Source organism: Lethenteron reissneri, chromosome 51, assembly GCF_015708825.2.
Source record: "Lethenteron reissneri isolate LAM-NWPU_2019-01 chromosome 51, ASM1570882v1, whole genome shotgun sequence".
Classification (NCBI taxonomy): Eukaryota; Metazoa; Chordata; class Hyperoartia; order Petromyzontiformes; family Petromyzontidae; genus Lethenteron; species Lethenteron reissneri.
The window spans coordinates 6,605,348-6,626,754 of NC_083829.1; the positions used below are offsets into that span (position 1 = coordinate 6,605,348).

Consider the following 21,407-nt stretch of genomic DNA (forward strand, 5'->3'; position numbering starts at 1 on the left):
TTGCGGACTTTATTCACGTTTTGATTGAACCTGTTCTTATCTCTTAATTCTAGATTTGAAGTTTTCGTGACTGCAAGGGTCCATCATACTCTTTCTTTTTTTCGGTAAAGTCACGTAGGAAAAAAAAACAAGCTTGTTTTGCCTCCGAAACGTTGTGATTTAATTTATTTTAATTTTATTTTTTACCTACGTGACTTTACCGAAAAAAAACAAAGAGTCTGTTCTCATCTGTTCGTCATTCCATTAATCCGCGAGTCTGTTAATCTCTGTAAGTCTATTTATTTGTCCATTCGTATATCTCAGTCCGTCTGTCAGTTTGTCCGAATATACTTGCCAATGTTTCTGTATCGCAGTCAGCCTATCTGCTTATCTCATAATTATCAACCCGCTGCTAGATGAAGGCATCATCAGGCCGTTACCATAATCGCCGTGGTGGCTATGAGATGTTAACTACCTCGCCTGGTGTACAGGAGGTCGTAGGTTCGATCCCGACCCTGACACCTGCTGTATATCATCATCAACACGGTGGCTAGGAGATGTTAACTACCTCACCTGGTGTACAGGAGGTCGTGGGTTCGGTCCTGACCCTGACACCTGCTGTATATCATCATCACCACGGTGGCTAGGAGATGTTAACTACCTCGCCTGGTTTACAGGAGGTCGTGGGTTCGATCCCGACCCTGACGCCTGCTGCTGCTGTATATTTGGAGTTTGCGTGTCTCTCTCATCATCATCATCACGGTGGCTCGGAGATGTTAACTACCTCGACTGGTATACAGGAGGTCGTGGATTCGATTCCCACCCTGACGCCTGCTGCTGTATATTTGGAGTTTGCGTCTCTGTCTCATCATCACGGTGGCTAGGAGATGTTAACTACCTCGGCTGGTATACAGGAGGTCGTGGGTTCGATCCCGACCCTGACGCCTGCTGCTGTATATTTGGAGTTTGCGTGTCTCTCTCATCATCATCATCACGGTGGCTAGGAGATGTTAACTACCTCGACTGGTATACAGGAGGTCGTGGATTCGATTCCCACCCTGACGCCTGCTGCTGCTGTATATTTGGAGTTTGCGTGTCCCTCTCTCTCCCCGTGGACGCGTGGAATTTTTGTACGGGCCCTCTGGTTTTCCCCTCCACATTTAGAATCCACGTGCTTTTAGAGTATTTGGCTGCTATAAATTTCCACGTAATAAGCCACTTGGTTGAGCTACCATCTGTGGCCAAGTCGCTTCTGAACAAGAGCGATATAGCTCAGTGGGCCTTACCTGGTGAAATAAAAAGTTTAGTCGTCTAGAGCGTGTTTTCCTCTCTTTGCCAGTGGAGTTAGTCTTGACCCCTGGCCCAATATTCCTTGTAGTGCTGACGTGTCTCGTCCAAGCCCACTTATTATTCCTAACAGTCAATGTATATCTTTAACTTGCGTATGTGTTATCTGATCATATTCCAACGTCCTGACAATGCAGTGAAAAATAAAATAGAACGTACGTCGAAAAGTGTGTAAGAACCGTGGAGATGTGCTTGCTTGGAATCCACACTGTTGCATTATAATGATATTGCATATGCAAGGGCATTGTGAAATACTTAACAGGAACATTCGACACACAGCAAAAGTGGCTCTCGACTTTTAACGGGTGCTTATCTTGCGTATGTTTCCTCGTCCATGTGTACTGCTGTTTGCCTCTCAAGTGTAATTCCAAGCATGCGCATTTCCACACATCTTTGCAAACTCTTCAGCTATTCCAATTTTCTTCATCAATGTCCCATATTTCTCATCCACATGTCATCGCAGGTAGTGTGCACTGAGTAAACGTCTGCACATCCGTTTTACCATTTTATCTCGTGGCACTGGCGCCTCTGTCCACATGCAGGGAGGAGCGGCTTCGGCTGAGTGAGTGAGCTCCAATCGGCGACGGTGGCGGCGACGGCGGCAGCGGCGTTGCCACGGGCGGGCATGCGTCGCGGCACCAGCCTCCCCGGCCACGGGCGGCAGGCACGGGCAGGCAAGGGGAGCCTCGCGGACTCACCGGTGACGTTGCACCTGCCGAGCCCGCAGGGCTTCCGCCGATCACTGCAGCAGTTGCCGGACACGCCCGGGGCAGAGGCGCTGGCTGGCGCTGGCATGAGTGGCATGGTGTGGGGGACTGAGGCGGTGGTGGCAAGTGGTCTCTATGACGAGCCAGAGTGGGTGAGTGAGCGTGTTATTTTTTACCATAATTTTCTTTGCATCGGCTGCGTAATGCTGTATGGAAGCTGCCTTCACGAAAGCCCAAGGTCTACTCAATCGCAATGATGCCCTCTCATTCCTTCGCTCGCAAAACGTGGATTTCTTTACATGAACACCTGCCATGGCTTGAAGCATTCACTCTGGCCTGCCTTCGATTTAGCCTGGATTTAACCAGGCTGGAGTTGGTGAGCAGCTGACCAATGCTTGAAAGATTTGGACGTGGCCCCAACTGTGAACCCCTGTGGCGGGTGTGGTGGCATTGGTCGGGTCATGTAGACCAGATTACCAATCACCACTTGCCCAAGCAGCTTCCGCTTAGCTGGGTAGAGGGGACCACAGACTGGAGAAGAGATGGGCTGATGTGATATGGGAATATTTGGAGCTGATTGGACTTGCCGATGACCGGTACCAGCACTGTCAAGATTGGCCTCTGTGGAGAAGGCTTGTGAAGGACGCTGTTGGCCAGTTGGAGACAGCCACCCTCCAACAATAACGAAATGCGGAAACCCGACACAACAACAAGCAGAGTGCTGGGTGGCTAAAACACAGCAAGCTGGCAAAGCGGCAAGCACCGGTGGTGCATGTGCCAGTTATCTCAGTCAACCCATAACACCTGAGTCTGTCCTGTGGCTTTCTGGCAGCAGGGAGCTTTCCACACTCAACGTGCTTTAGTGACATCTCCGTCACTTAGTGACAAATAGTTACTTATAGTCCCAGTTGTAAGGGGTTGTTGGACCCTATACGCATTCTATACCTACAAGTGGATTGCAGTACAATGAGTGGGTTGCTGCGTTCCCTGTAAATTGGATTGTTGAGTATTATCCCAGATGGATGCATGGACTTTTCTCCAAGTAAAGTATCCTTCCACATACAAAAACAAGAACACATGCGGAATTTGGAAAACTTCGCAAGCAAGACCGTACCGAAAATTAACCCTGAGACTCAGACACACTTTCCTGGGTGAACAAGTTATGGATCAGTTGTTATTTTTTGCTCGATAGACCACACTGTTTGTGTTTTAAGCACTGCATTTGCACATGCCAGGTGTATGTGTATAAATGATTCCAGATATGACCATCCTTTTTTTGTTCAGTATTCAAACGTTACTCATGTAACCACACCTGCCGCTTTCGATAATCGTATTACTGAGAGGTTCACTTCCAGGAAGATGGAACCCAACGACCAGCTAGTCAGACCGAGACTGGAACTAGTTGTTATAGCTGGGTTATCATGTGCACAGTCTGAAGCCAGCGTTTATATTTTACTGCACTTATAGATAAATGCTAAGTCTGTGTATCCTGGACTGTCCAACACAAGCTTAAAGATTTGTTCATGTGGAAAGCAGATATACTCAAGGTCAAGCACTGCATTATGGCACTCTGGCGAAGTCTCGGTGAGGCCGTTCCATTACGTTTAAATGCATCGAAGCAGTGATGTCACTAGAGTGCTATGACGGAGTGCCTAACGGTGGATTTAAAAGTCTTTGCGTTTCAACTAAGATTACGCCTTAATTTTGCCGTGTGCCCGTTAATGCTATGATGCCGTGTACATAACCGCTAGGTGGCAGCACGGCCACATAAATGTAATGTCTTGCCGTTGCAAATAAGTTGCATTTGTTTAACGAGACCAAAAGAATGTGTTACTCCAATCTAAGTGATATCAAATTATGACAATTAAATTGTTTGGAAGGCGGTGAATAATTAACCACCTACTCGTGAACCAATAATCTTACCAGTCAAACGAAATTTGGAAGAAAAAACTATATCAACATTTTAGTTTTTAATGAATGCACACCATAGTGGGAAATATGTAGATCACGAAGCATTATGCGAACAACCCAGAATGCCTTGCTTGCATATTTATTTTTGTATCTGCTGTATTAGCTGTTGGTGCAAGTATGCCTTACAGTATGCGCCATTTTCTGAAATTTCTGTATTTGTTTTCTGTCGCCCCCTACCCCCTTTGCCCCGTAAATTACAAAGCTCCCAGGTTAGGTCCTTGACTGACCCCAACTCCTAAATCACTGGGCCGACTCGCTCGCCATAGCTCATTTTTAAAGCTGTGAGTAAAATCAGGGGTTTGACCTCCAAGTCTTGACCTTCGCCGCTTACCTCATTCTTTCCCGTCATTTAAAACCGGTCGTGCGTCCATCGCGTCGCTGTATGTGCTTTGTCAGGGAGACCGGTGTCATGACAAAATGTAGGTGGGGGGGGATATACAAATGTACTGGAGTTATTTTATAAACATTTCCTGGGGCTCTATTAATGTCTTGGATTAGACTGTGTGTGTGTTAGGGAGCAATAGTGCGTTGTGCAACGAACCTGGTGACCAAGAGTTCGAGTCTTGCTCACAGCCACCATCAGTGACGATTATCTGAACCGGTTCTGGGTCTCTCCTAGGTCGACTCAGCCTCAAATGAGTACCTGGTGAGGTCTGTAAACATCTCTCTCTTAAATTTAGCAGTCTTTGGAAGAACGTAATCAACCAGGTAGGGTGTTGACTGTTATGTTAGCCGACTATCTGTGTTGTATTACATTATATTTCTAAGTTTACTAGGTTTTGTTTTCTCTTTCATTTGTACCTGATGATGATTGCTTGTTTTGCAATCGAAACGTCGTATGCTAGTATTTAATTTATTAATTTATCTTTCTACGTGACTTTTCCGAAAGAACCAAAGAGTAATACTTGTCGAATTGCCATTATTCAAGATCATAATTCGATTTAAGAAACCAGTGCTTCTCTTGGTTGTTCTGTTTTGTTTGTATTAGTTTGGTACATTTTGTATTCACGGAATTTTTATAACGCAATGCTATCACAAAGGATCTATATTTCAAAGACATAGTCTGCATTGGTTGGCAATATGGAGCGATATTGCCATGTGTAACCTAAATGGAGTAAATTTCGAGTAATATTTAGAATTGGTAGACTATGGCCTACTTGTTTAGAATGACATCGGGCGATCTTTCACGTCCACTTCACAGCTAATGGCACGTGATAGTTTATGATAATACACCAACGGTAATATCCAGGGAAGCCTGCTGTGTTCAAACCGTGTACCTGCCAAACAAGCAGTAAATGCACCACTAATGGGCAATGTCACCAGTCACCGGCCCAGATCTGATTAATCTTATTGTTTGTTCTATTTAATAATTTGATTATAATTTGCAGAGATTGAAAACTATCGTTTTTTACGTGCACAATGCAATGCCTGTAATTTGAGCGTACACATCTATTTCAACAGATGAATCATTACATGCCTAAGTTATGAGCACACTAATAATTAATCTGAGCAGGTGCCACACTATACAGTATGTTCACGTGGGTTGCGCTTAATATAAAATCACTTGGCCTCAAGTTAGTACAGTTAGTGTTGCGTGCCAGCAATTACTTGCACTGGGAAAGACAAAGGTGAGCGGGCATGTGTGTGCACCACCAGCTCATTTGATAGCCTCAATAGGTGCTCACTGAGCGCATGTGCCCTATTAGCAAACGTGCTATGACATTGTGTGTGTGTGTCTTGTCTTTGAGTGTGTATGTATCTGGTTGCGTGTGTGTATTCTGGTGTGTGACAACATGTGCGTTTTGCTCGCCAACAGCACTTGCCCCAACAGCCTGTTAAGGCTATACAGGGAATATTTGTGTATGTATGTGTGCTGCGTCGGCTTTTATTGGTGCCCACTAACATGCACTTGCCCCAATAGTCTGTGTAGCCTTTCAGGGTAATCTGTGTATTTTAATGCGTGTCTGTATGTTCGTTGTGTATGAAGATGTGTGAGTGCATGTGCCTTTGTTTGTGAGACTACATGGGTGTCTGCGTGTGTATGATAAACTGTATGTGTGAACCTGTGTATGTGTGCGAGACTGTGTATGCGGGTATGTGCACGTGAGAATATATTTATGTAGGTGAATAGGTTTTCCCCTTTTTTCTGGCAACCAAACAGGTGTTAAGATGTTAAAACACCAAACTGAACCTTTTACGAGGAATCATGTCTGCATTAACCACAATACCTGTGGTCAGAATGCAAACAAAAAACATACTCTGATAATATATGCATTGTTTTGAAACTGATTGGTCCACACCAGAGACAGCTATGTAATGTGTCTGTATGGGGCGATGTGTGCTGGTGTACATATGTATGTGGCCATGTATGTCTGTGTGTGCATGTGAGTATTTGTGTGTGTAGGAACGGTTGGCACAGGAGTTCACGCAGTGTGCTACAAACCCGACGACCTGAGTTCCATACCTACTCACGACCAATAACAGTAGTGAATATTTGAACTGGTTCTAGGCCTCCTCTAGGTTAACTCAGCCTTCAATGAGGATCTGGTGCAGTGTGTAAACATCGACACTGGAGAGACAAAGGTGGCAGGGCATGGTGTTAGCCAACATCCTCCCCCCACCTCATCGGCATGGCTTTCATAATTGCCTGCTAACAGCACTTGCTCCAACAGCCTGATAAAGGCTACACGGGGGATCTTTGTATTTGTATGTGTGTGCCGGTGTGTACAAGCACTCTTATAGTTGTGTACTGGCCTGGAACAAATGGACTCTCATAAATTTGGCCAGACGCATCATGCAGAGGGCGATGGGAATTTTTATTGTGCCTGCCAAGCAGTGGGACTGTGATTTATGTTACTCAGGCTGCGCTTTGTACTAATTTTTTTCACATATTTTGTTCGGGTCAAACCTCAGAAACCAATTACTGGGAATTGGTGGTAAATGCGTTTTCATGGTAAATTATTCGTTTCTTTTATCAGTTCTGCTTTTGGGCCGAATGCGGCTCCCACTCGTAATAATAACCGTACAAAATAATAACAGCAATTATATACCCAGGAAAGCCTCACTGAGTGCTTTATTTTGCCCTTGTATCATGATGACTTGCAGCCTGACTTATTACGTCTTAGTGTGTTAATTGAAAATTCTAGCTCTGAGTATAAATGTTGGTTTGATCGTGATGTGATGAACATTCCTCTCGAAAGTATAGTGAGTGAGGAAATTGTGCCCCGACCATGTTGAATAGTGGTCACTTGAAGCTATTTCTGTGATATTTGATTTCCGTTCTCTTAACACAGTTGCACTTCATCTCATAGTTTGTTGTATTTGCCCTGCAAGGAATTTCATCACATGTCAATCATACCATACAATATAATTCATGGACCTGAAATAAGCTAAATTAGGTTATACACAATTTAACTTGATTTTTGTGCAGTTATTAGTAACCAGGCTGGAAACATCAACTAGCTAGACTTGAGAACCGATTTTTATCACTGGTGTGCTTTTGCAATCATGACAGTGTGTTCTGGTGCTAAGAGCAGTGCTAGTCAGAAGGATTTGGCTCGGTCTAGATTTGCAGATGGACACGTTTAGGTTTAAGTTAGAGTTCGGGCTACAGACATTTGTAGGGTTACGTTTTCGGTGACGGTTGTGGCTGATTTATTGTTTAGGAGGAACAGAATTCACGTTATCTTGTCGCTCTCCATATCATTACCGCATCGTCTGTGATTGTGCAAATGCATGTGGCTGTTTGCACAAAACACTTAAAATGGAATTTCCACTTTAGTTTTGCGATATGATGCAGCACAAGGTAATGGGGGGGAAATAAATAAATAACATTGTTCTTTTTACTCGGTCGGTGCCGCTGGCAATTTTCTTTAACATTTTATTCATGATACCCTTCTGCGTGTATCCTCGGAAATTCTTTGCCAGCAAATGGCGGGGGGGCGCCCCCTTGTGAGCTTTTGTTTGCCCTGTGACCTTTCTGTGGTTAACCCAATTAAGCAGAAGTGAATTCGGTGGCTCGCGTTTGTTCGTCAAGCGACGGGCATCAAATGATAGTGTTTGGATTGTGATAACTGCAGGGATAATGGGGCACTATCAATCACTGTTGACAGCAGATAGGCAAGGGCAGCTCTAGGTGACCCTTGACTTGTGTGAAATTGCTGGAGAGTTTTGGTGTGATCTATTTATATTTTTTGGTTTTTACACACATGCAGAAGGCACTGGCTGGATATGTGACCGATCTTTGATACGTCTGTTAATGTTTAACCACAAAAAAATTGTTGACTCAATTCTGTACAGTACTTAGTTGAAATACAGTTTTCGGCTGTCCTGTGCACGGCACATCCAATAGAATTGTGTTCTTGTCAGTTCATCCGTATTAAACTGGTAGCAGTTACTGTAATAAATGTGGGGTTTAAGTCAAATATGCTTCATTCATAAACAGGACCCTGCGGGGTGGGCTGGTAGGAATAATACTTAGTACCGGTACAGAGATATCGACCGGGTATAGAGGATTACTGTATTCTAGTGTAACGTTAATTAAAAGTGTTTGTTTTGACAAGAAACGCTGTGAGATTTAAAGACTCGTAGTCTTTCATTTCCAACACCACCCTCAACACCACCCCTCCCACGGACGGACGGACGGACACATTAATCTATTGGTGGTCTGGTCCGCTTCGTTCCTACCAGTATTAACCACATCTTGTAAACCCCCCAGTGGCTCTTCCAATCAACAGAAGTGCCAACCATTTAGAATTCTAGGAATGGCAATAGAATTATGAGCTTCAGCAAAGCCTAAATTACATTGCCTTCTGTCTATGTCTCTCTCGATGAGGTGTCTTCATTCGCACGTTTATCTTCATATTGTCTTGTTCCCCTGTCTTGTTTGTCGAATTCTATCCCTCATTCCCTACTCTATGAAGACCTACAATCCCGTGTATCCCATTTTGTAGTGTCGTGGGATGCAGTCATATTTATACACACTATAAGTCTAAATTAATTTGGACGAAATCACACGGAATGCACCCAATCTCATTAGATCTCAGAAACTAAGCAGGGTTGAGCTTGGCTCGTGCTTCGATGGGTGTCTACGATAAATTAGCAGGTTGTTATTTATAGGCTGTGGGGATAGAGAGTAAGGTGTGCTTAGCGTAAACCATCTGTCGTCCAAGTGGTCCGGTGTTCCTGAGGCTTGATGTTTAATGAGTCAACCTGAACGAGGCCATCTTGGGCAAGTGATAATCAACGAGGTTTAATCCGGCCGCGCACTCATACTCTACGGTGAGATCATCAGTAGCTGCACACCTTCTGATTCCAATGCGTAAGCTTGTGGGGGAGCCTTTTACCAAGGGCCAGGCTGACGGTGTCTGATGATGATGTCACTGCAAGGGATGATGAAGATTGATCATGGCTCTTTATATGCTGTTCTCGTTTTCACACAGCCTGCGTTAGCAGGGACATTTTGTTTGTGGCATTTATTTTCTATGTTCGTTGATATTTCACGTGCAAGATTGCACTCAATTAGTCAAAGTCGTCTCCTTTGCATGACTGGTCATGGGTAAGGTTGGACAACTGGAAAAGCAGTTAAAGTTTCGGAACACATTTAAACAACAGTTAAAATAAGTACAATTAAAATGTATTATTGACGTGACAATATTATTAAATCACCTGGAATGTGCCAGATCTTATCATATATCAGAAGCTAAGCAGGCTTGAGTGTAAATAGTTCGTGGATGGGTAACTGCTGTGCTACGTGTTGAGCAGCAACATCCTTTGTTATACTGTTCTTCTATACTCCAACATCTATGCTCCCTGTGTGTACCAACCCGCACTCACCATCATGATAAAGGATGGTCAAATAACCCCCACGAGTTTGGTGAGGGCCTCATACAGCAGTGATTTGATGAGGTGCCCCTACACATTGTTTACACGAATTATCTGTCACACGATAATTCGTGCAAACATTCTGAAGAGCAGGTGCAAAGCAGGCATTGAATGATAATTTTTTGCACCCCATTCACTCGACACTACCAAACGAAGCACTCATTTACACTGGAGAAGTGAAACGCACGCGTGTGCGTGAACGCAAAGTTTGTGGTGGAAATATAGTAATCGGTGCAGCGGTGGTGAAGCGATCTATGGAAATCACATCTGTGAGTTAGTGCCCGCTCCTGTCACATTGACTTCCTACGGAGTGCAAAGTCAAGGCCGCGACGGAGCGATTGATGTATAGTGCTGCATGCGGTGATGCACGGCGTAATTACTTTTTGCCTCGGCACAACGGTTTTATTTCTAAGAATGTACATGCATACTTGGCAACCCTATTGATTTATAAGTACTGTCTTCATATCCTTTATTTAACCAGCAATGAAAATTCAACCCCATTGAGAAGGACGAAACTCTGTCCCTTTTTCAAGGTCGATCTCTGTTACGTAAAGTCAATTAGAATACAATAAAATACATGTAACCAGAAGGCTTGCGGATATTTATATATATTTTTTAACGTGACTGGATGCTGCCTTGGTGTAAATTCTTAGCACACTGGACTTGCAACCCCAGAGGTCACCGGTGCGAATTGATCTCCCTGTATGTGGCAGTTGAAACAATGAGCAGGTTTATTAAACCCCCCCCCCTCCTACCTCTGCCTACCCAGCATTATTGATTTTCACACCACGGTTAGTCAATCGGCAGGTCAAGTGTGATGGGGTAGATTGTGGGATGGTAGGCTGAGATGGTAGGCTGAGTCAACCCTGGCCAGGGTCTGAACTCTCAGTCTCGTGAACAGGGAGCTCCACTTCTCTGCTGAATGAGTTGTACCCCATCATCATCACAATCCATGGGTACAAAGCCCGTAGGTGTCCACTGCACATGTTGTCATTTCTTTACACTTCTGTCTTGAGCCAATGTGCTCAAGCAGTGCCACATCTTTCTAGCATCAATCTCTTATGTCATCAAGCCATTCTCTGTTAGGTCTCCCTTTCATTCCGGTTTCTTCCATTTTTCTGAACAACGCACTTTTAATTTTCCTGTTGTTGTCCATCCTACATATGTGTGTACCCCATACGCGTAACTAAATAGAGGGTGGTTTTGTTCCGGGAATAAGGGCTTATTTGTAACTTACTGCAGGTCAGGGTTAGCCATTATGCCCGATTGCCTGACTCTTAACCAAGATGAGGATGAACCCCTGGCCGGGTAAGACAATAGTCAGCCCTGTCTACCAAGACCCTGCAATATGGCTGCCAGATAATGTACGCGGGAAAATGGGAATCCAGGCATGGCTGGATTTATGTACAGGTATGCCTCGATTTACAAACGTTCGGTTTACAAGATTTCGCATTTCAGCAATTAACAAATCGTAGAAACCTTTCGATTAATGAAATCGAATTTCCAGTGTGAACGAAATGAGATGAAACAAGAATGCACCCGGGAATGCTGCGTCATCCATCTGCGACAGCGTGATGGTAACCCTACAGTGCAAGCAGTAATGCCTCCAATTGAACCTTATGGCACTACCCTGGGGTACCATAGTACCCCGGATCTCGCATAATGTCATGTCTGTTGATGGTTGGCGATGCGGCAATCGACTCATCTCGACGAGCTGTACACGATGCTCTATGGCGCATACGAGCGTTCAGGGTTTCAGCACAATCGTCCTCGCTGCGTTTCGACATCGCGGGGTAGCACTGATTTCGGATTGATTGGTACCCCAGCTGCAGCGTTAAGTACACCCCCTGGAAAAAATAGTGTCCCAGAAATAAAATATTAAATTTCCTCGGCCATTTTGTGTTATTTGGTACCCCGGGGTACCGCCATAAGGATCAATTCACCTTTCCAGGCATTCCAAAATGCAGATTTTTTTTGAGTGGGTTCCCTGAAAAGGATTTTTATTATTACTATTCAATCGTTTTAATATTTATGTTCTTTATTATTATTTCCGTACTGTTTAGTGACAAGTGGTATAGGTGTATATTTTTAGGTTAGGAGTAGAGTTGGAATGAAACATCCCTAATTTTTTGTGTTAAATTAAAGGGGGGAAAACATTTCCGATTTACGTAATTTCGTATCGACGCATGTTTTTTGAAGAACGCATCCCTTCCGTAAATCGAAGGATACCCGTGTCTCTGGTCCCAAGAGAGCAGAAAAGAATCCCCTTCTCCTTGCACGTGAGCACATGTTACAAAATAAAACAGTGAGTATGAAAGGTAATATAATACACAAATATGCATTTTAAAAATGTATTACCTTTTTGGAGTTTTGGGCCCTGGACAAATGTGAATTAGGGCTATTGGGTAGAGAGACCCATGGTATTGTTATGACTAAGGGCCCAATTTGCCAAAATCCTGAGGTTCTGTGGTGTTCTGTGGCCAATTGCATACAATTGAAGGTGTCATGTTCATGTATTTACAGTGACTTACATTGCAAACAAAGATAACATTTCATTCGAGATATTGTATGGAACTGGTCACGGTTGTAACATCCCTTATAAATTGCATCTTTCCCGACCCTGTCGGCACACTCCCCCGCCAATTTGTGCAAAAGTGGCTCAGTCCAATTTAAAATTCAGCCATGTGCGCTTCCATGCGTGTGTACATGTGAGGCGTTCCTCTTTCCTTCCCCACCCCCCTTCCCCACACTCCTCCTTTCCCAGCGTCGACCTTTCACACGTGACATGTGAATTGCGTGTGCATCCGGCGCACACTCGCTCGCTCTCCCACTCTCACTCACTCGAGGATTCCCCCGATTTACACGCGTGTTCACGCACGCCTGCTCACCCGCTCGCTCGCTTGCCTGCCCTGCCCGCCTGCCCGCTCACTCCTCTGTTCATGCAGGACTGCTCATTCATTGTCAAACACCGAGATCCATCCAGGGACAGAGCAATTGTTCGAGAGAGAGGGAGAGAACATCGAGCAGCAATGTAATTACAATAATTGTAGCAAGAAGCGTGATTTGTAACAAAAAAATATTTGTAATGAATCGAGGAAAAAATTACGTTGCCACTAAAGCAATTCCACGCCAAGCTTAATTAGATGCCGGCTGCAGTTGGCGGTTGCGGCGGTGCCGGTGCTGCTGCTGCTGCCGCTACGCTCGTTAGGTCGGCCAAGCGCAGCCGAACGGATCAGAGGCAGCGGGCAGCGGACGCCCAGGGCTCGTGCGGCAGGGGTAGTGAGGGCAAGGCTGGGCTCGGGCGGCGTAGGCGGCTGCTGCGAGGAGCCATGCCTGGCGTAGAAGCGGCGGCGACGTCGGCAGCGGCGGTGGCAGCCGAGTCGGCGCTTCACCACGCCGCCTTCTGCAGCAGCAGCAGCAGCAGCTATTCGGTACCATTGTTGTCTCTGGTGTCCCCGTGTCCCCTTGTATCTGTGTCCCCGTGTCCTTCCACTCCACTCCAATCTCATCTCACTCTACTCCCATCCACGCATAATTTTATTTTCTGATTCTCATATGTCACCCAGCTTCCTCTACAAGCACTCTCCTACATCTCCCATTTCATCTCGCTCTACTCCCCTCCACGCACTCTCCGACCTCTCTCCTCTCATCTCATTCTACTCTCCTCCAAGCACTCTCCTACCTCACATTGCTATAATCCCCTCCATGCACTCTCTCGCCTCTATCCCTTCATCTCATTCTACTCTATCGGTTGTCGGAGGCATTTAATTTCCCCACTTAGCATCTCAGGAAGCCTCTGAGTGAATCGCTTAATGAGACATCCCATTATAAGGTTTTCCCATCATAAGGAAAGAAAAAAATGTTTACTCCTCTACATGCACTGTCCACTCCAGCAACAAAGACTGTTGAAAACGGCAATCAACCTTTTGCTCAGTGGGATGTTGCTCATTCTCCTCTGCAGTCGCCATAGGCTGGATCTCCCTTTCCCCTGCCATTTGTACATTTGACTCCCTGTCGCTGTAGAAGTCTACCCTCATGACATTCCCTTTTTCCCTACACAACACATATATATAACCAACTGTTTATGTACAGCATCTTGAGATGAGGTTGCATTTAGGTGCTACATAAATTCACTTGTACGTCTTCTTTTGTGTCGGGGGGAAGGTGAGTTGACAGAGCTGATGTGATGACGTAAGAAATATGTTTACTGGGTATGTTGAGTTGACCATAAAGGTATGTTGACAAGGGAGATGTGTTGACAGGGGTCATTAAGTTGACTGGATTGATGTGTTGACAGAGCGGATGACATTCGGGGAATGTTTTGACTGGGGAGCGAAATTTACCAAAGAGAATGTGTTGATATTCTTAGGTTTTTCGGTTAAGTCACGTAAGTAAAACATCAAAATAAAAATAAAATAATTTTTATTTTTATTTTATTTTTATTTTGATGTTTTACTTACGTGACTTAACCGAAAAACCTAAGAATATGAATCTTTGCAGTCACGAAAGCTTCAAATCTAGAATGTGTTGAATGGGGTGATTTGTTGTAAAAAGTTGAGTTGAAAGAGGATATGAGTTGACCAAGATCATCAGTTGACTTGGGATGAGAGTTGTTGGATTGATGTGTTGACCGGGAAAATATTAAAACAGGGAAGTCTCAATTTCCACTATACATGTAAAATATAAACAATTTTATTTGATTTTCAATCATTGGATACCATATTAATGAGGAAAAGTAATGTTTATATTTCCAACAAAACCGTTTAAAAGCATACCCTTTAACATACAGTGGTACCTCGGTATACGTCATTAATTCGTTCCAGAAGGTAGGAGTTATACCGAAAATGACGTATACCAAAGAATTTTTCTCACAAGAAATAAAGGGAAATAATCCGTTCCAGAGTTTAAGAAGTTATATTTTATATGGTATATTATACATTAATGGGATTGTATAAAATAATTTAGACACTACTTATTACTAAAATGAATAGATAAATTAAAATAAATGCATAAATAAATTAAAATAAATTGAAATAAAAATAAAATGTAACGTCACTTTACCTTGCTGAGAGGAGTTGATAGCCTACGAGGATGGTGGTGAGGAAGGGGAGGAGATGTTATTTTTTGTAAGGAGAGTCTCTTTCCATTTAAACTTCAGGAAGCTGAAATTCTGGGGTTTTTTCTTTCTCTTTTCCGTCTTTTTTCTTGACTTGGACCTAGTTGAGGCTCACCAGGTTTGAGTTTTACTAAAAACCTGTCCATTGAGGTTTGTTTTTAAAATCTTTTATATTAAGTTCACTTGCTTGCTTGCTTGCTTACGACCGTGCAAATCTTTCGGTCGTTTTTTAACCCACTTCCCGTGATCCAATCGAGCTGACATTTTGCACACAGACTCGTTGTGCGTGACAATGTATTTTCGTGGGAAAAAAAATCCAAAATTTTACACTTTTTAGGAAAAAATTAATTATATTTAATTACCAATTGCTTAATGGTGGCAGGCATTCATCTGACCCATAGGTGGCAGCCATCTCAAGCCAGAGAACGAGAGGACTCTAGCCGCCACGCATATAAAGGATTTATAGTGAAAAACTTTGTTTTTACGGGTTAATTTTTGCCTTCTTCTAAGAATGTTCCTGAAGTGTGACATTGTCTGGTCATTCCACACAATACTGTTACGGCTTGTCAGAGCCGTGACAGTATTGTGTACGCGCGTACTGTACGTAGTGGCTCATGCCGACCCATACAAGTTCTAGCAAGCGCGTCGTATCCCAAGCAAAACGTCATATCCCAAGACATTTTTTTCTCGTCAAAACACGATGTATACCAAATTAGACGTATTCCAATGTGGTCTTATACCGAGGTATGACTGTATTACATTACCCGTGACTTAATTGTAAATTATCATATATATCTGCAACTGTTATTACTTCATGCCATCATCCTCATCATCAGCCACGTTCAATCCACTGCTGGATGAAGGCCTCCGCATGCCGTCGTCGCTACCTTTAGATCCTGTGATGTAACGATCCATCCGGCACCTGCACACGAGGAAATGATTTCTAACCTCGTGTGAACTACCCCTGATTCTCCATTTTCAAAAGAACTAGTATATTCTCGGCTGACACCGTCTCGTAACATAACATGTGACAATATACAATATTTGTAATGTTTTTATTATGTAAAAATTAACAGGCGATGTCTGTGGATGTTATATATAAAAAACATTTAAAATATATTGTTAAAATAATAATACTTTTAAAGCACCTTGAGATTTTATGAAAGGTGGTTTATATAAGCTGTAATTATTATTCATACCTAAACAAAATATTACAGACGCGCAATATAAATGAGAATTTTTACGCAAGGTACAGTAATTAAAAGTGCAGTTTCATTTAAAGCTTGCGGTGCAATCTGCGAGTGTTTTTGCAGTCAGTAATAAATGCCCGTGGATGCACTTGGACCACATTAAATCACATGGTCGTAAACTGTCGTTCCAGTTTTCTGTATTCCCACGTTACCACCGAACGCGGTCATGTGAAAGTGAACCCATACGCCGTGTCCTGATGCTCACAAGTGGCGAGCTGTAAGTTTCACCCCCTCCCAGCTACTCTCTTTCTGGCTGATTAGAGGCACAGCCTGAAAGCTTCATCATTAACTATAAACTATGTTGTATTTTACCAGGTAAGGCCCAGTGAGCTATATACAGTAAAACCTTGGATTGCGAGCATTATTCGTTCCGGAAACGTGTTTGTAATCCAAAGCACTCGTATATCAAAGCACAGTTGTGATCACGTGACGCTCGGGCAGACAAAGCGTAAACACGTACTACTCGTATTGCAAGACCTCGCTCGTTTATCAAATTAATATTTATTTTAAAAAATTGCTCGTCTTGCAAAACACTCGCAGACCAAGTTACTCGCAATCCAAGGTTTTACTGTAGCTCTTTTTCAGAAGTGACCTGGCTATCACAAATGCTAGCTCAACGAGAAGCGGCATATCAGCATTTAGAAATGTATAGCAGGCAAATAATCTAAACGCATGTTTTGAAATGTGGAGGGAAAAAACAGAGGACTCTGGGAAAAATCCACCCGACCACAGGGAGAACATGCTAACTTGAAATATACAGCAGGCGTCAGGGTCGAGATTGAACCCACTAACTCCTGCGTACCAGGCGAGGGAGTTAACATCTCGCCATTGTAGCGCCCCAACCCCCCGCCCACTCCTTTCCCCCCACCACCACAGAATTTTGTACGTGAACGACCAATCAGTGACTCTTATTTAGAACCGGATACGAGCCCATTGGGACAACAAGGGCGTAATTCACTTGTTGATGATGTAAAGAGGGTTCTGCTGAAGTTTGGGGAAAAAATAGCAAATCTGAAAAATACATCAATTTGGCCATATTTCTGAGTGTAAGAGCAAGCGTCGTGTAACAGGAAGGTTGCAAGTTCAGGTCCTGGCTGGAGGTTGACAAGGTCCATCATTCATTCGGGGTCAATACAATGAATATCACTTTGTATGTATGTTGAACTTCTTTCGCAACAAACGCAGCCAACCGTGATTATCGGGGGTGCGGGGATAATCGGAGGTGCTATTTTTTGGGAAGCCAACAGCGGTTGTCCTCTCTGTAGACTCTGTTCCAACCATAGGAATGTGGAATCTCCACCACTGCCTCAGGGCTAGAAACAGGGGATGACCACCTGCCTCAATGCTTATTTGAACAAGAAATTGCTTTCAAGTGTTTGTTCTCCTTCCAGACGTTTGCAGAAACTACTTTCAAGCCACCTTACAAATTACCCCAAACAGCTCTTGCATCGTTCCCCTGTTTGTTTTTGTACAGCATCTTGTATTGCGATCTCAACTGTTTTTGGAGCATTCTCCAAGTCTGTCATGACCAGTGTGGTGAAGTATTGTCAAACAACTCCTCATGACTGGAACGATATGGGGAGGCCTTAATCTAGCAGTGGCTTGACAAAGGGCAGAACATTTTTGTTATTACTGTATATAAATTATATTGTAAGATAGGTCTGGGGTCAAGGCACATGGAAAATGGAATGTTATGCGCAATAGCTGTTTTTTTCAGCGGAAAGGCACAGGCTGATCAGATATGCTGGTAGAGTTGCCACCTCTTGAGGTACAAAAAACTGGACCATTTCACGTGATGAAGAATGTCACAGTGCATGCAGATAGAGTGAATTAAATGTAAATGGATTTTCTTGAACGGTGTCTTTTTGCTCAAGTGACAAAAACCAGGGTTTTTAATGTCCCCTGGAAGTCTTACAGATTAACCAGGATGGCTACCTTAACAAGAGGATGATCCGAGGAAAACCAGGACAGGGTCGTATGGGCTACGTGATCTGTCTGCTGTTCTTACCGCACCACCCCGTTTGGCCCTCCAAATAATAACATCCTTATAATAAAGGTGTTTGGGTTAGATCGCTTCATTTATAAATGTGTCGCAACCCTCCACTACCCGACACGGCCAATCAGTAAAAAATGTGTCACATTGACAAAAGACAAATAGTTCACTACTTTAGCCCACCGTTGTATTGAAGAGTGAATACACAACATTTAAAAATTTTGAGTATGACGCGATCTAACCCAAAAACCTTTATTATGAATAATATTGGCCGCGAAATCCTACGTGTTAAATAACATCCTTATAAGGATGCCAGGATGTTGCCGTGGTTGTAATGGGTAGCACAATGGACTTGCAATCAGAGTTCTGTTTGATCAATCGGCTTGGCAGTTGAAACAATGGGGCACGTTTCTTAAATCCTCCAACTCTCCCACGACTGTCCACCCACGAGCATGAATGGGATCACCACAGTCAATTGTGAGGTCACATGTGGCCGGATACAGTGTGGAAACTCCTACCTCTTCCACGATGTCTCACCAGCATGGAAGAGCAGACCAAAATACTCTCGGAGGGGAGTTCTCTTGAGATCAAGTTTAGTTTTATCCTGGTGAGAACTCAAGAGACCAAGATGAGTCTCATTTTCAAGAGTGATTTCGGGTCACCAAAAGGACTAAAGCAATAACGTAAAAACAAGTCCTGTATAACAATGAAGCAAATACGTAGCTGCGTAACAGACGAAATCCAAAACGTTACACTAATATAATCAATATTAAATTACATACATTTCCACCAAAAAAAAGTTGATTTCAGACAAATTCATAAGTTAAAATAATTTAACAAAAAAACATCCCTGCAGTGGCATGAGCAAGTAATTTCAGGGCTGCACTTTCACCCTTTTTCTCGAAGTGTGCAGGTGTTTGGAACGTGCACAAAGAAAAAAAATCGCAGACGCGGAGAAGGCCACTACTGTGTAACGTTGAGTGAAGGCGCCATTCATCACACTGGTTACAATGCTTTGTACAGTGGCTTTCATGAGTACCACTGTTGCCATCTTTCACAACAGCATAATGGGCCCACACCTGTCAACCCTTTATCAGTGCCTACCGTATTACGGCCCAATTCAGACCTTATTGGTCACCCAGTGCCCTTTTAAATCTCAATGTTCATCCTACAAAATCCCATCACAAGGGAGAAACACAAACAAATAAACAAAAATATAATTTTGCCCGTATTAAAACGGCTGCGTGCCGTATGGACCTGAAAACGTAATTTCTATGTACAGAATACGGGTAAACTATATGGTTGACAGGTATGTGGGTCTGACATTGGCATATCTTTTTAGCCCGGATTTGTTTTGTGTTTACGTGTGTGTACAAAAGGACACATCGCCTTGTTTAACACAGATTACAAATTCCTGTCATCGTGTTAAACAAATGCTGATATATAACACTACACATACAGGAGTGGGCTCACGTTTTGGGTTTTGGCCCTCCAGGGCAGAGAAGAGATGGAAAAAAAGGCTTGCCATTGTGTGTGAGAATAGTATACCTTAAACTTATCAGTGCCCTACCTTATTACAGACCGAGCCAGACCTTATTGGTCACCCCGTGCCCATATATATCTCAACGTTCATCCTACAGAGTCCCATCACAAGGGAGAAATACAAACAGACAAAAATAAAAAAAAATTGCCCGTAATGAAACGGCTGTAGCCGTATGGACCTGAAAACTCAATTTCCCTGTACAAGAAAACGGGGTGAGCCGTATGGGTTGACAGCTTTGGAATAGTAGCTCAGAATAGTAAACCCAAAGTCCACAAAGTACAAATTACTTTGGAATATATGTTACACAAAAAAGAATATTTTCTAATACGATTGTCCTGGTCTCTCTGGAAAATACACGTCAAAGTGCTGAGGAGCTGATTAGTGTCGCTAAATAGTGAGCTAAAATGTGTATTAATGTTCCAGATGATTAATTATGGTATACAGTAATAGCAAATCTTGATTTGAAGCTTTCGTGACTGCAGGAATCCATACTCTTTGGTTCTTTTGGTAAAGTCACGTAAGGTATAAAATAAAATAGATCACGACGTTTCAGGTGCAACACAAGCGACCTGGGCTCCATTCTGATGACGGACGCTTGTGTTGTGCCGGAAACGTCGTGATTTATTTGATTTTCTACCTACGTGACTTTACTGAAGGAACCAAAGAGTATAGTAATAGCAAAGTCGGTTTGTTGACACGGTAACTTTAGCCTCGTTTAAGTACAGTCTTGAATAAAAGGCGAGTTATAAATGACCGCGGCGTATGCCGCAAACACACCGGTGGACGCGCAAGATGCAATTGATTTTCTTAAAACTGTGAAAAGTATAGCTGCCTGGAAATAGCAACGTCCTTGCGACTGACACTCAAGTCCCCCCCCCCCCCAACCTCCACTGTCAACCTGGTGCGTCCACTTCGCAGCAGACACCCGCTGAATAGTCATATAACCACTGGCACTGTACAGCATTGCTCCGTTTCAGCCGGGTCACGTGGAACCGCTAATCTCGAATGGATGAAATAATTAAAGTGCCAAACTTAAATCCGGACTAATTCCCCCAGCTGTGGTTGGTTCTCGTGTGTGTGTGTAGCCGGCAACTGGATGCCGCCAGTGGCCCATATTTGTCGTTCCAGTGTCCCGTTAAAAACCATAAAGTGTTTTGTTTCGTATCTCAAGTTTGTTGTCATCGCCCTCCACCCACCTTAAAGTTCCCAAAAAATATATTTTATTGGTATTTACCAGAGAAAATGGAAAATGCATTGAATATTATTTTTTCATGAATGTAGGACCCTATTTAAATTATCCTGACATTTTGGGACTGCCCTCCCCATGGAAATGTTCGAGATATTTCTCTGACGTGCGGTGTCAATAAAGTTATAAAGATGTGGTCACACACATGCACCTACCTACTGGATTATAAGACGCACTCCAATTGTTTTATTTTATATATGGGAGAAAAAAGCGTGCCTTGTAATCCAGAGAATACAGGAGGGGAAAAGAGATTACCAATCTTCCCTTGTATCGACCATTTCTAATAATTCGCAATCCCAAAAACAAACAGCTCTTATGTTCTAGCTACACTCCCAAGCCTTGTGCCCTGTGCTGCCCAACTTGGTGTGAAGA

The 21,407-nt window shown here is 43.4% G+C and overlaps 1 protein-coding gene across 1 annotated transcript in view; it reads left to right on the plus strand.

Moving 5' to 3' along the window:
- Window positions 1–1,853: 1,853 nt before the first annotated feature.
- Window positions 1,854–21,407, plus strand: part of TMCC2 (transmembrane and coiled-coil domain family 2) — a 72,678-nt gene continuing 53,124 nt past the window's right edge. Inside the window, exon 1 of the mRNA XM_061572742.1 lies at window positions 1,854–2,185. Coding sequence (XP_061428726.1) covers window positions 1,952–2,185 — 234 coding nt within the window. The 5' untranslated portion in view covers window positions 1,854–1,951. The remainder of the gene's footprint in view (window positions 2,186–21,407) is intronic.